The 16348-nt window shown below is 38.9% G+C and overlaps 1 protein-coding gene across 1 annotated transcript; it reads right to left on the bottom strand.

Annotated features, from left to right (window-relative positions):
- Positions 1-13367: 13367 nt before the first annotated feature.
- On the bottom strand, positions 13368-14327 carry LOC129553883 (olfactory receptor 52H1-like). The gene has a single exon (XM_088843468.1). The coding sequence runs from the start codon at positions 14313-14315 to the stop codon at positions 13368-13370; it is 948 nt and encodes a 315-aa protein (XP_088699594.1). The 5' UTR covers positions 14316-14327.
- Between the last annotated feature and the right edge of the window lie 2021 nt (positions 14328-16348).

Genomic DNA, 16348 nt, shown 5'->3' with positions numbered 1-16348 from the left:
AAGGTGTATTCTGCATTTGGATGGAATGTCCTTAAGATATCAATAAGATCCACCTCATCTAACTTGTCATTTAAGTCTTGTGTTTCCTTATGAGTTTCTGTTTAAATGATCTGCACATTGGTGTGAGTGGGATGTTAAGGTCTCCTACTATTATTGTGTTACTGTCAATTTCTCTTTTTCTGTCTGTTATTGTTTTTCTTATGTATTGAAATGCTCCTTTGTTGGGTGCTTAGATATTTACAATTGTTATGTCTTCCTCCTGTATTGCTCCCTTGATCATTACATAGTGTCCTTTCTTATCTCTTGTAATCTTCTCTACTTTAAGGTCTATTTTGTCTGATATGAGGACTGCTACTCCAGCTTTCTTTTGCTTCCCATCTGCATGCAATATGGACCTTTCACTTTCGGTCTATATTTGTCTTTAGGTCTCAAGTGGGTTCCTTGTAGACAGCATATTTATCGATCTTCTTTTTGTATCCATTTAGCCAGTCTGTGTCTTTTGGTTGGAGAATTTTGTCCATTTACATTTAAAGTAATTATTGATACATATGTTTCTATTGCCATTTTCTTAATATTTGGGGTTGTTTTTATAGATCGTTTTTCTTCTCCTGTATTTCTTGACTGTATATGTCCCTCTAACATTTGTTTGAAAGCTGGTTTGGTGGTACAGAATTATCTTAACTTTAGATTGTCTGAAAAGCTTTTTATTCCTCCATCTATTTTGAATGAGATCCTTGCCAGGTACAGTAATTTTGGTTGTAGATTTTTCACTTTCACAACTTTAAATATATCCTGCCATACCCTTCTGGCCTGCAGAGTTTCTGCTGAAAGATCAGCTGTTAAGCATATGGGGTTTCCCTTGTATGCTACTTGTTGCTTCTCCCTTGCTGCTTTTAATATTCTTTCTTTGTGTTTAGTCTTTGCTAGTTTGATTAGTATGTGTCTTGGTGTGTTTCTCCTTGGGGTTACCCTATATGGGACTCTTTGTGCCTCTTGGACTTGGTTGACTATTTCCTTTTCCATGTAGGGGAATTTTCAGCTATAATCTCTTCAAAAATTTTCTCATTCTTCTGCTTCAGATATTCTGCTATTGATTCCTTCTAGAGTATTTTTAGTTTCAGTAATTGTTCGTCCGTATGTTTATTCTTAAATTCTTTTAGGTCTTTGTTAATCAATTCTTGCGTTTTCTCCATCTGTTTTCAAGGTTTTTGATCATCTTTACTATCATTATTCTGAATTCTTTTTCAAGTAGTTTGCCTATTTCCTCTTTATTTATTTGGACTTCCATGTTTCTGGTTTGTTCCTTCATTTGTGTAGTATTTTTCTGCCTCTTCATTATTTTTTTTTCAACTTGTATTTGAGGTCTCTTTCCCAGGCTTCAAGGTTGAAATCTTTCTTCCTTTTGGTTTCTTCCCTCCTAAGATTTGTCAAGTGCTTTGCGTAAGCTTCATATCAGATGATATTTGTATTGAGTTTTTGTTTGTTAGTTTTTCCTCTGATGGGCAAGCCTGAGTGAGGTGATAATCCTGTCTGCTGATGACTGAGTTTGTATTTCTGTTTTGTTTGTTGTTTAGATGAGGTACAGGGTGCTACTAGTGGTTGGGTGATGTAATCAACTGGTTTCCTTTGTGTGAGGCAATGGCAAGCCACTCCAGTACTCTTGCCTAGAAAGTCCCATGGACAGAGGAGCCTGGTAGGCTTCAGTCCATGGGGTCGCTACAAGTCAGACATGACTGAGCGACTTCACTTTCACTTTTCACGTTCACACATTGGAGAAGGAAATGGCAACCCATTCCAGTGTTCTTGCCCGGAGAATCCCAGGGATGGGGGAGCCTGGTGGGCTGCCGTCTATGGGGTCACACAGAGCCGGACACAACTGAAGTGACTTAGCAGCAGCAGCAGGATTAGTTGTCTGGGAGTATAGGGTCTTGGAGTCAGTGCTCCCACTCCACAGGCTCAGGACTTGATCTCTGGTCAGGAATGAAGATTCCACAAGTGGTTTGTTATGGCATTCAGTCAGATTAAAACAAATATCCAAAAATTAAAAACCAAAGATGAACCCCAAACAAATGGCAGTTACAAAATCAAGAAAATAATAGTTATGAAATATACACATATACATATACACCCATGAGCAAAGTCAAAAAAGCCCAACAAAAATAAAAAGTACAGATGATTGACAAAGCAAACAAAGAAAATAAAAAATTATATTTACCAGTTAAGAACAAAACTAACTAAAGCATAAACTGGAAAATAAAACTAACACAAGTTGCCAGGTGGGGAATAAAGCAATGAAAGCAAAACTAACAAATATGTTAAGAGGAAAGTAAAGAAAGAAAGAATAGATATACAAAGTTAAACAGAGGTAGATGAAGAAGATTTATATACATTAAAGATTAATTGTAAGGGTAAAAGAACAGTAGGAAAGGCAAACAAAGGAATAATTGTATAAAAAATAGTAAGAGGCTTAAATATTAAAAAGTAAAGTTATAAAATAGAGAGGAAAAAAATAAAAAACAAGAAAGAAAAAGAAAAGGAAAACGCCACAGAACTGCAAAAGCCCAACATAGAAGGAGAGGCTTATAACAATAAAAAGTGTGACTGAATATACACATATATGTATACACCCATAAGCAAAATCAAAGCAGTGCAACAAAAATAACATACAATAGATTGACCTGGCAAACAAAACAAACCAAAAATTTTATCTACCAGAACAAAACTAACTAAAGCACAAACTGGAAAACAAAACTAAAGTAAGGTACCATTTGGGGAATAATTCAATGAAAATAAAACTAATATGTTAAAAGGAAAAGAAAGAAAGAATAGATATGCAAAGTTAAATACAGGTAGATTAAGTAGATTTATATACATAAAAGATTAATTGCAAGGGGAAAAGAATAGTGGAAAAACCAAACAAAGGAATAACTGTAGAAAAAAACAATAGGTTTTAAAAATTGAAATTAAGAGAAAACAGAAAAGAAAAAAAGGAAAACTCCACAGAGCTGCAAAAGCCCAACCTAGAGACAGAGGTTTATCACCACAATAAAAAAAATGTGGCTAAGAAAAAAAAAGTTCAAAAAATTAATTAGATTTCATACTGCCAATAAAACCAACAACTACAACAGATGGGGAAAAAAGACAAAGAAAAAAAATCCAAAAGAATTGATAGAACAAGTCAAAACATGAGAATAATAAATATTTTTCTCGAGTCACTGCTGTCAGACTCCTTTCCCTGGCTAGAGTCACAGTCCACCTCAGCTCCCTAGGATGCCCTGCAACGTTGTGCTGATCTCTTGACCTGCTGTGAGGGCAGCTCAGATCCTAAGCTGGCCCTACTCCTGTGTGTTCTTGCCTCTGATGTCCACAGCTCTCAAAACTAGTGCGTTTTCTTTTGTGGGAGCTCTCAATGACCTTTTATATATTCCTTGGACACAGAGTCTGCCTCGTTGATTGTATGGATTTAATCTGCAGCTTGTACAGCTAGTGGAAAGGGTTTGGGTCTTCTTAGCCACACTGCCCCTGGGTTTTAGTTGTGGTTTTGTTTCCACCTCTGCCTGTGTGTCATCCACTAAGGTTTGCTCCTGAGGCTGTCCTGGAGGACTTGGGTTTGCCCCTGTGAGGGTCAGGTGTGGAGGCGGTACAGATGCTTAGGTTGCAGGGGTTCTGGCAGCATCAGGTACTCAGGGGAGTTGGCAGCTAAGGAAAGAGGAAACAAAGTGCTCTAGAAGGTTATAACAACCAGTATTGGCCAATACACTCCAGTGTTCTTGCCTGGAGCACCCCCTTCCCTGACAGAGAAGGATGGCAGGTCACAGTCTACAGGGTTGCAAAGAGTTGGACACTACTAAAGCAACCCTGTGCGCATAGATGCAAGACTTTTTTCCTATGGCAGCTCTGCCCCAGTGACAGTTGAGCATGAAGATGGTGCAGCTGCTTGGCTTGTGGGACCCTGGTGGTGCCAAGTGTGCAGGGATAAGGACAGCAGGAGTTATGGCGCTGTCAGAGTCTTTTTTTTTAGCCTTCTTGTAGCTGGCGATCAGAAGGCCTCTTTGGCTGGTCTTTTTCAGTAGCTCCGCCATTCAGGTACTTAGAGGGCTCCCTTGCTGGGGTCCTTCTCTGTTGTTTGGGGCATCAGGCACATAGAAGAGACCCCCAGTGTCATCTTGCTTCCATGACTGCCAAGCTTCCCTGCACAGGCATTTCCAACCACAATTCTCCTCCCTCGCATCCCTTCGATCCATCTCTCTGCAGTCAACAGCAGCCTTTGCTCTGGGATTGCTCCACAATCCCTAAACTCCAGCTCTCAGCCCCTAAGCCTTCCAGGGGACCTGCATCCCTGAGTGGAGTATGTATGGCTGCGACAAGGACGATCTGATTCTCATTCCAGTTAGGCTGTCACAGATCAGCTGTTTCATTCTCAGCCTTAAATGTTTCTTCTCTGACTCAGACAATTGCCCCTATATGGAGATCAGATCCCTGCTTCAGTTCCCCAAGAGCCGAGGGCAGGTCCAGTCCTACTAACACTCCTGTTTTTTCCCCTAGTTTCTTCATCCTACTGAGTCCCTTGGGCTGCAAGGAGATCCAACCAGTCAATCCTAAAGGAAACCAGTCCTGAATATTCATTGGAAGGACTGATATTGAAGCTGAAATTACAATTCTTTGGCCACCTAATGCAAAGAACTAACTCTTGGAAAAGACCTTGATACTGAGAAAGATGGACGGTGAGAGAAGAGGATGACTGAGGATGAGATGGTTGGATGGCATCACCGACATGAGGACATGAGATTGGGCAAGCTCCAGGAGTTGGTGATGAACAGAGAAGCCTGGCGTGCTGCAGTCCATGGTGCCACAAAGAGTCAGATGTGACTGAGAGACTGAACTGACTGATAGAAACAGTGATAGGTATGGGTAAACACACTGCAGCAGCTAGCATGATTGAGGAGCTTAATTACACCGGAATGTAACCCTAAAGGTTTTCTAGGGAAAATGAAAGCTAAACTGAATGATGTGTTTAAATAATCCGAATAGGGAACTTTATAAAACTTACTGTGTTAATTTCAAGGTTATTCTCTTTATCATGTGATAGTATGAAAGCTGATCAAAAACAAGTTTCTGCCTATGAGGAATGATGGTTATTGTAGTGAAAAGCTCTATTGAGATGTTTGAACTATGGAATGAATTTTCATTGCCTCTGCAAAAGATGATGACCTTTTATATTTTTTAATTTATTTTTTAATTTATTTTAACTGGAGGCTAATTACTTTACAATATTGTGGTAATTTTTGCCATACATTGACATGAATCAGTCACGGTTATACATGTGTCCCCCATCCTGAAACCCCTCCCTCCTCCCTCCCCATCCCATCCCTCTGGGTTGTCCCAGTGCACCAGCTTTGAGTGCCCTGTTTCATGCATCGAACTTGGACTGGTGATCTATTTCACATATGGTAATATACATGTTTCAATGCTATTTTTTCAAATCATTCTACCCTTGCCTTCTCCCAAGAGTCCAAAAGTCTGTTCTTTACATCTGTGCCCCTTTTGCTGTCTCGCATACAGGGTCGTCATTACCATAAGATGACCTTTTGGTCCTACTTCTTAAGGAAGTAAATTGGACAGAAAGATTTTCTTAACTTGACTCTCTATGGCAATATTAACATCCTGATTATTTTATGCAACATACTTTCCAATAGTAGGTAAGTTTTAGAAGCAAATATGGAAGTTAGAAATTTGGGAGATCAACGTGTCTCCAGAATGTAGTGACATAATCCATAAATTAACAATAATTTTCAATAAGTTATGAGCTATATATTGCACATCTACAAAGATTATCACTGAATACATTACACATTTAATAGAATGTTTTGAATTTTATTTTTTTATCAAAACAAAATCCAACATAGGAAACTCCAGGAACATAAGAAATTCCAGGATTCAGAATTTACTCTTTCTACTGGAAGATCATTAATTCAACTGTAAAGTATAGGATAAATTATTGAAACTGGCTACTAATAAAACTGAAGATAAAATAATGAAAGCATAGCTTTGCTCGAATAAATAAAGATAAAAAATGTAATTATAGTGGTGTCATTGCTTTAAAATTATCTCTGCCATTTTACTTAATAAACCTTTGCTGATTATTCACATTAGCAAAAAACTAATCAAACTAACTCACAAAATATGATTTAAACAGAAATTATTTCCTAGAAGTAGAATTGTCATCAATCAAACTTGTTAGATAAATTAACAAAAGCAATGTAAGCTCATTGGATACATTGAAAATTTAAATATTGATATATATGGCAATGCTTCAAAAGGTATATATCGGCTTTTACTAAAAGGCTTTCAGTTTTCACTTATAACTTTCATTTAACTATAGTTGCAGAATGACAAAAATCTCATAAAATAATTTAAGTTCTCTCCATTAGTCACCTGTACGCATTCTTTCAAGAAACAGTGTGTACAATTTCTGTAAGTTCTTTATTTTTTTCCTCTGTCTGTTCTGGTTTTATGCATTGTAATGTATTTTATGCCTTTTGAATATAATAATAAAAACAAGGCATGTATATTCAATACATTAAAATTTTTTCTACTAATTAATTTTATTGTACTTAACAAAAGTATTAACCTACAGTTTGGGGGCATTAAAAAAGTGGTGACTCCTCACTGACATTTTGAGAAGAGCTGATCTAGAGGTCTTTCTCTACATGTGTCTTCAAATATGTACATCTGCATTTGTGATTCTGCAGCCAGCTGAGCTAGAATTATTGTTCTCTGAATTCTGACTCATTCTTGGTGTGTACTCCCAAGTTTAGACTTGGAGATAAAACAGTACAAGCCAATATGAATATATGGTCACACCATATTCTTGAATCCAACACTACCAAAAATAAAGCTCACAAATTTGTAATCTGAGTCCTATGCTTATCTCTCAACTAGGTTGCAAAAGGAAGTAGCAAATGTCTGACTGATTTTTAATTTTCAAATACCTATTATAGCATCAAGCTACAGGACTGTACTTCATTTGCTGATACTGCAGTCAGTTCCCTACATCCACTGAAGACTAGTTTATGACCTCCCATATTTCTCACTGCACAACCCCTACTGCCCCTGAGCAATACATCACCACTAGGGATGATGCCTCCATCAACTTACACTTGCAGATCTTTGGAACACATGGTTTCCCACGTGGGCTCAGAGCATCCCTTCTGTCAGTTAGTTCAGTTCAGTCAGTCAGTCGTGACCGACTCTTTGCGACCCCATGAATCACAGCACGCCAGGCCTCCCTGTCCATCACCAACTCCCGGAGTTCTCTCAAACTCATGTCCATCTAATCGGTGATGCCATCCAGCCCTCTCATTCTCTGTCGTCCCCTTCTCCTCCTGCCCCCAATCCCTCCCAGCATCAGAGTCTTTTCCAGGGAGTCAACTTGTCGCATGAGGTGGCCAAAGTATTGGAGTTTCAGCTTTAGCATCAGTCCTTCCAATGTACACCCAGGATTGATCTCCTTTAGAATGGACTGGTTGGATCTCCTTGCAGTCCAAGGGACGCTCAAGAGTCTTCTCCAACACCACAGTTCAAAAGCATCAATTCTTCGGCGATCAGCTTTCTTCACAGTCCAACTCTCACATCCATACATGACCACTGGAAAAACCATAGCCTTGACTAGACGGACCTTTGTTGGCAAAGTAATGCCTCTGCTTTTTAATATACTATCTAGGTTGGTCATATATTTCCTTCCAAAGAGTAAGCGTCTTTTAATTTCATGGCTGCAATCAGCATCTGCACTGATTTTTGGAGCCCCCAAAAATAAAGTCTGACACTGTTTCCACTGTTTTTCCATCTATTTCCCATGAAGTGATGGGACCAGATGCCATGATCTTTGTTTTCTGAATGTTGAGCTTCAAGCCAACCTTTTCACTCTCCTCTTTCACTTTCATCAAGAGGCTTTTGAGTTCCTCTTCACTTTCTGCCATAAGGGTAGTGTCATCTGCATATCTGAGGTTATTGATATTTCTCCCGGCAATCTTGATTCCAGCTTGTGCTTCTTCCAGCCCAGCGTTCCTCATGATGTACTCTGCATATAAGTTAAATAAGCAAGGTGACAATATACAACCTTGACGTACTCCTTTTCCTATTTGGAACCAGTCTGTTGTTCCATGTCCAGTTCTGACTGTAGCTTCCTGACCTGCATACAGGTTTCTCAAGAGGCAGGTCAGGTGATCTGGTATTCCCATCTCTTTCAGAATTTTCCACAGTTTCTTGTGATCCACACAGTCAAAGGCTTTGGCATAGTCAATGAAGCAGAAATAGATGTTTTTCTGGAACTCTCTCGCTTTCTCCATGATCCAGTGGATGTTGGCAATTTGATCTCTGGTGCCTCTGCCTTTTCTAAAACCTGCTTGAAGAGTCCGAAATGCAGTACTTGGATGCAATCTTAAAAATGACAGAATGATTTCTGTTCGTTTCCAAGGCAAACCATTCAATATTACAGTAATCCAAGCCTGTGCCCCAACCAGTAACGCTGAAGAAGCCAAAGTTGAACGGTCTATGAAGACCTACAAGACCTTTTAGAACTAACACCCAAAAAAGATGTTCTTTTCATTATAGGGGACTGGAATGCAAAAGTAGGAAGCCAAGAAACACCTGGAGTAACAGGCAAATTTGGCCTTGGAGCACGGAATGAAGCAGGGCAAAGGCTAATAGAGTTTTGTCAAGAGAACGCACTGGTCATAGCAAACACCCTCTTCCAACAACACAAGAGAAGACTCTACACATGGACATCACCAGATGGCCAACACCGAAATCAGATTGATTATATTCTTTGCAGCCAAAGATGGAGAAGCTCTATACAGTTAGCAAAAACAAGACCCGGAGCTGACTGTGGCTCAGATCATGAAATCCTTATTGCCAAATTCAGACTGAAATTGAAGAAAGTAGGGAAAACCATTAGACCATTCAGATACAACCTAAATCAAATCCCTTATGATTATACAGTCGAAGTGAGAAATAGATTTAAAGGACTAGGTCTGATAGATAGAGTGCCTGATGAACTCTGGACGGAGGTTCGTGCATGACATTGTACAGGAAACAGGGACCAATACCATCCCCATGAAAAAGAAATGCAAAAAAGCAAAATGGCTGTCTGAGGAGTCTTTACAAATAGCTGTGAAAAGAAGAGAAGCAAAAAGCAAAGGAGAAAATGAAAGATATAAGCATCTGAATGCAGAGTTCCAAAGAATAGCAAGGAGAGATAAGAAAGCCTTCCTCAGCGATCAATGCAAAGAAATAGAGGAAAACAACAGAATAGGAAAAACAAGAGATCTCTTCAGGAAAATTAGAGATACCAAGGGAATATTTCATGCAAAGATGGGCTCGATAAAGGACAGAAATGGTGTGGACCTAACAGAAGCAGAAGATATTAAGAAGAGGTGGCAGGAATACACAGAAGAACTGTACAAAAAAGATCTTCATGACCAAGATAATCACGATGGTGTGATCACTGACCTAGAGCCAGACATCTTGGAATGTGAAGTCAACTGGGCCTTAGAAAGCATCACCACGAACAAAGCTAGTGGAGGTGATGGAATTCCAGTTGAGCTATTTCAAATCCTGAAAGATGATGCTGTGAAAGTGCTGCACTCAATATGCAAGCAAATTTGGAAAACTCAGCAATGGCCTCAGGACTGGAAAAGATCAGTTTTCATTTCAATGCCAAAGAAAGGCAATGCCAAATAATGCTCAAACTACCGCACAATTGCACTCATCTCACACGTTAGTAAAGTCATGCTCAAAATTCTCCCTTCTGTCAGGCACATCCAATTCTCCTTATCCTTGAGGTTCACCTTCTTTGTGTTCTTTAAGGCAATCACAGAAATGAACTCTCCCTTAAGATAGTTATAGAAATCTTCCAGGAAGCTGTCTTTGACTCCGATTAACTGAGTTTACTTCTTTATCCTTCCCTAGCTCTTTAACCTAATCATTGTGGTACCTTGTGATACATAAGATTATCTGAGTAAATTACCTATTTATGTGATTTACTCCTTTTACTAAATTATAAACCTCTTGATTTTAGTAGGATGTGTACTTGCTCAGTGTCTCTGCTCCCAGTTTATATGTATTTCCTTTCACATAACATGTACCTTGTGAATGCTATTGACAATATGACATAAACCATTTGTAAATTTATTTAATAATCTAAGTTATTAAAGGTGTCAGGGACACATTTATCAATTCCTACTATTTGTGGAGTGGGCTTCCTTTTTAGCTCAGCCATAAAGAATCTGCCTGCCAATGTAGAAACTGTGGGTTTGATCCCTGGGTCAGGAAGATCACCTGGAGGAGGGCATGGTAACTCACTCCAGTATTCTTGCCTGGAAAATCCCACGGATAAGGAGTTTTAGAGGGCTATAGTCCATGGGTTCGCAAAAGAGTTGGATATAGCTTAGCAACTAAACAATTTGTAGAGTCCAGTTCTACATTCTGAGTGTAGAAAGATAAAATAACTAATGCCTCTATTAGTAATGTCATTTTAAAATATTTTTATTGGAGTATAGTTGTGTTACAATGTTGTGCTGGTTTCAGATATCTTTAATAAGAGATGGGAATTTGCAAAAAAGAATGGATACAGGACAAGGGAACATGTGTGAGTCACCTGATAGTTTTTGTATAATTATTCTTTTTTCATCCAAACCAGAACATGTAATTTCATTCATGGTCTAAGATGGAATAGAATATTTATAGCCAACCTCACCAGAGAGAGACATTAGCCGCTAGGACAGTAAATTTAACCTTAAAGGAAGAGCAAATCAGGATTTAACCAGTTTTATCCACTTATAAACAGTAAAGGGGAGGATTTCAAATAACAATGATGAGCTCGGGTTTGAATAGGATGAGTCTGACATGAGAATGTTAGTGGTAATGAATGAAATGTTAGCATAACAGCTAACATTAGAAAGATGTTTTACAATCTGCAAAGCACACTCACTTACATTTTGCTTTTAATATTGGTACTGACCCTATGAGGGAAGAAAGCACTGAAATTTATCAGAAAGATTACATATGAAAACTAAGATATAGAGTTATCAGCAAAGAGGCCATAATGTCATAGAAATAAAGAAACTCTCATGAGACGGCTAGAAAAGTTATAATAGATAACTGCCCCAAAATAGAGGGCTGGAGAAGGAAAGGGAGACAGTCACTTCCTTTGTTGTTGAGCGACTGAAATGAACTGAACTGAACTGAAGCTTCCAAGGGAGTCATTCATGCATGTCAGTGAATAACCACAGATTCCAGTTCCTACCAGGATGAAAGAAGTATGTATTTTTAAATGATCCTAGCTCAGTCTATAATTATTTACTTTTCCATCAGTAAACTTTTAAAAATACCATTTCTTGGAAAAATCCATGTTCTCAGTGAGATGTAAATAAACAGAAGAATAAGAGATCACCTCTTTTGATACCCAACAGCATTTTTAGCAAGCTGGCACAGAAATACAGAATACTCACTTAGTCAATTGTGGCTTAATTGAAGATAAATACAGTTCGCAAAAACAATAATAGGCTTCCCAGGCGGCTCAGTGGTAAAGAATCTGCCTGATAATGCAGGAGACTAGGGCTTGATCTCTGAGAGAAGGAAATGGCAATCCACTCCAGTATTCTTGCCTGGGAAGTCCCATGAACAATAGAACCTGGCAGGGCTGCAGCCCATGGGGTCTCAAAGAGTTGAACAAAACTTAGCATAAAAAACAATAAAAACCGGCTCTGATTCTCCTAGATATATTTTTTTTTTTGCCTTCTTCTAGAGTCTGTTTTCACATGAGTAAAGTTATGTTATGTTCAGTGGGAATATCACTAGGACTTAGCAGATTCTTTTCTAGCTCCACCCTTGCCATGTGCCTTGGGAAAGTCATTTTCACTCTAAGAACTTCAGTTTCCTCTTCTAAAAATGAGGTCTGGATGATTCCAGTTCCCCAGGATCTGGTCCTTCCCCTAATCCCTCACCTCTTATCTCACCTCACTCTGTTGTGACCACTCAGACCTTGTTTTTGGCCTCAGCTCATGTTAAGCTGCTTTCAGCCCCAGGACCTTTGCACGTGCTCTTCTCTCTGCCATTGTCTTTCTCATCAAGTTTCAGTGCACATCATTGGATTTGGTTTTGTTTTTCTATTGATTATATTACTATTTGAAGGTAATATATTTATTTTCTTGCTCCTTATTTGTTACTCTCCCTGGAAAATAAGCTCCAGAGAAGCAAAGCAGAGCCTCTTCCATATTATTAATCCTGAATGCTTAGGACAAAACTTGAAATGTATTAGGTACTAAATAAGCAATTCCCGGTTGAATAGACAATTATCAAAAAAAATCATATTGAAAGAACTCCACATCTTTCTTTGATTACAACATGTATCTTCTCAATTCTAATGCTTATGACATTTGGGTGCAACTTAACTTGAATGTATTACTTTACTGTAGTTTTCCCATTCTTATCCCCACACCTCACCAAAGAAATGTATTTTGCAACTGAGTCTTTTAATCAAGGAAATAGACTCTGTAGATAAGAACTCCACAAGTCTTCCAGCCAATTGGGTTGTTTTTTGTTTTACTTTGCTTTCATATTGGCTTGAGTTCTCACCTATGTTTTGTAGGAAAGTTGTAAGAAGTCCAGCCCTCTTCTCAGACCCCCAGCTATTTTAGGGGGTCATTTTTCCTGAGCACTATCTCTGAAGTTCACTTTATCAGTATGTCTTGGGGCCTAAAAGCTACTCTCCCTTCCCAAAAACCATGGCATTGATAAGTATATTCTCTTATTCCTATAATAGCAATGCTGATAGAACTCATTATTTATAACAGACTTGTACTGGAAGGTCTTTGGTGTCTAAGGATTGGACACTTAAAGCGAACTACATAAGCATAACATGGACAATAATTAGAATTTATATTATTAAAAATGTCCTAAAACCATCTAATAATCCCCTAAGTGAAAATTTTCAGTTTTATATTTTCAGTTTTAATCTCTTTTCTTCAGAGTCTTTGTCCCATTTCACATATTTTTCTCTCTCCATAACTGCAAATCTCAATTTCCAAATTGTTATTACTATTTTCTATTTAGACTAATTCAGCGCTCTGTTTTCCCCTCCTTCTTCCAGATTGTATCCTGCACAGTTTCATATTCCAGAAACAATCAGGTCATCAAGCAGTTTTCTAACACATAGAAATCTTTCTTTCATATATGTCATGACATATAAAACAAAAAATCACTTGTAGACTGTTCTTACTTTAAATAACATTTGCCTTTTAAAAAATTTCTTGCACATTAATACATGTTAAAAACGTCTCCTAACTTTTCCGTTGCACAATGGAACATTATAATGTACCCTTGATAGAAAATAAAATGATGACCTTTTCTCTGATCTGCTTGGTCTTCACTCCATAAACAATGGGGTTGAGTGCAGGTGGGATAACAATGTAGAGGTTGGCAAACATGATGTGGAAAGTGTGGGAGACATTGTGTCCAAAGCGGTGGGCAAGGATGGAGAAAAAGGCAGGTGTATAAAACATGAGGATGACACAGACATGGGAACCACAGGTGCCCAGGGCCTTCTGGCGGGCTTCTTGGGAGGGGAGGTGGAAGACAGCACAGAGGATGAGTGTGTAAGAAACAGCAATGAGGATCACATCTGAGATGACTGTCATGATGGGAACGCAAAAGCCATACCAGATGTTGATGGAGATGTCTGCACAGGCGAGCCGGGCTACACCTATGTGCGCACAGTATGTGTGAGGTATGACGTGTGTCCTACAGAAAGGTAGTCGTATGAGCAAGAATACAACTGGCAGGATAATGCAGAAACTACGAAAGGATATTCCCACCACAATCTTGATGATGGTCTTGGGGGTCAAAATAGTGTTGTATCTCAAGGGAGAACAGGTGGCCACATAGCGGTCAAATGCCATGGCCATCAGGATGGCTGAATTCAGGACAAAGCTGTAGTGGAGGAAGAACATTTGTGTGAGGCACCCTGGGAATGTGATCTCTCGAGCCCCAAGCCAAAAGATACTGAGTGTTTTAGGAACACCAGCTGTGGACAAGGTGAGGTCAGTCATGGCCAGCATGGAGAGAAAGAAGAACATGGGTCTGTGAAGGCTACGCTCCACCAAGATTAGGTAGAGAAGGATGCCGTTTCCCACAATGGCTACAATATAGATGATACAGAAGGGAATTCCAATCCACACATGGGCATGCTCCAGGCCTGGGATCCCCACCAGAATGAAGGGTCCTAGGTTGTCACTGCTCAGGTTGAAAAGGACCATGGGAGACCAGGATGGCACAAGTCCCAGTTCCTGAGGACAGAGGGTGATAAATGTTAGGCTCAGTTGAGTCACTCTCACTTCCAACAACTCATTATATATCCCCCAAAATAATGTGGGTCTCTAATTATAATTCAGTGAGACACTTTTGTAATGAAGAAAGATTGTTATAAAGATAGCAGGTAACAGCAGGAGCCAGGTTGTCTCATATATGTTGGAAAATATAACCCTTCCCTTAAAGAGTTTATCTTATTCACTCTGGTTGCCTCTGATGATTTACACAGCTTTTCCAAGCAGTGTTCCATACTGACATGAATCACTTTTTATCCACAGTATACTGTTATTACAAACTACCAATTTACAGGGCATATTTTTCTGAAGGTTGGTGGATTATAATACACATGATGTTATGGACATCGGTAGTTAACATCAGCTTCCCCTGTCATTGCTGAATATCAATCTCTGCCCCCAGCAATTATTCACTCTTTTTCAACTTCATGATGAGTGTTGTTCTTCTATTTGTGAGGTCCATACACTTTTTTGCCATTTAAAAACCTAATTCAATTTAGCCAGTACTGCCTGAGTCCCACACTGTGCTGGTAAACAAGTATAACTTAAATTTAAATTTTGCCCCTCCAAAAATCCTTTTCTCCAGCACTCTGTAAACTATACAGTTGTATAATATCCAAATGGTTTGGACTTAATAACAATTTTGGTCACAATTTCTGTCCAAATGTAAAATTATTTCTTTGCAAATACATGTTCTATTGGATAGACTCATAGGCTCCAGGACATTTACTCTTAGATACACTCACACTTATTAGTTCTTAAAATCTCAAGCATACCTTGATCTATACTTGCATTCTTTCATGCATTTTACCATCGTATATTTACCCACCTGCAATATTAAAACAATAGGGGCATTGGTGTTTCAGTGGTACAATTCTTGCCTCCCACGCAGGAGACCCCGGTTCGATTTCCAGCCAGTGCATCATGGTCATGTTTGTTTTGGGCTTCATTGGTGGTTCAGACAGTAAAGAATCCACCGGCAATGTGGGAGACCTGGGTTCAACCTCCAGATTGGGAAGATCCCCTGGAAAAGGGCATGGCAACCCATGGCAGTATTCCTACCTGGAGAATCTCCATGGAAAGAAGAGCTTGGCGGGCTACATACAGTCCATGGGGTCACAAAAAGTCAGGCACGACTGAAAGACTAAACACAATCTTACACAAACCCCATTTTTGCTCTCTCTCTCTCTCACATAAAGGCACACATCATACACACATACACTAAGAAAAATACAAACAAAATATTTCATGACAGAATTGTCTCATTGTCATTTTCTTTGTAATTTCCCAAAATACTTAATCTTGAGTTAATTTTTTAAAGAGTAAATCCTTGAAATTTTGCCATTTACAGCAACATAAATGGACTTGGAGGGAGTTAAGCCAGGTGAAATAATTCAGATAGAGACAAATACTGTATGATATAAATTATATGTGGAATATTAAAAAAAAAAAAAACAAACTACTGAATATAAGAAAAAAGAAGCTAGCTCACAGATACAGAGATTTCACTAGTGATTACCAGGGGGGAGAAGGGGTAAGAGGCAATAATGGTAGGGGAGAAGGAGGTACAAACTATTGTGTGTAAGAGGTTACAAGGATATATTTTATACATGGGGAATGCAGCCAATATTTTGCAATGACTGTAAATGAAGTGTAACCTTTGAAAATTGTATTAAAAAATGATTCACTTCCCAGGTGGTATTAAACATGAGCTGTTCATTTAAGATCAAGAGAGGGGTGGTAGCAGTAGACTCTCAAAACAAGAATGTCCACATACTTAAGCCCACTCGTCAAGCTAGGGCTATGGGTCCTTGCCACACATCTAACAGAAATGACCAGAACAACCCTTACCTTGGCCATCCTTAACCTAGCTGTTTATCTTTCTAATCATTTGAAGTATATATCCAAGTACAGGAGACCACAAATTCAGCTTAAAAATCTGAGTCGTTCAGGAAAAAAAGTTGTAG

Source organism: Moschus berezovskii, chromosome 14, assembly GCF_049115385.1.
Source record: "Moschus berezovskii isolate FMDL1 chromosome 14, NW_MosBer_1.0, whole genome shotgun sequence".
NCBI lineage: Eukaryota > Metazoa > Chordata > Mammalia > Artiodactyla > Moschidae > Moschus > Moschus berezovskii.
The sequence above is the reverse complement of the archived record's forward strand: the minus strand, read 5'-3'. Positions and strand labels throughout refer to the sequence as shown.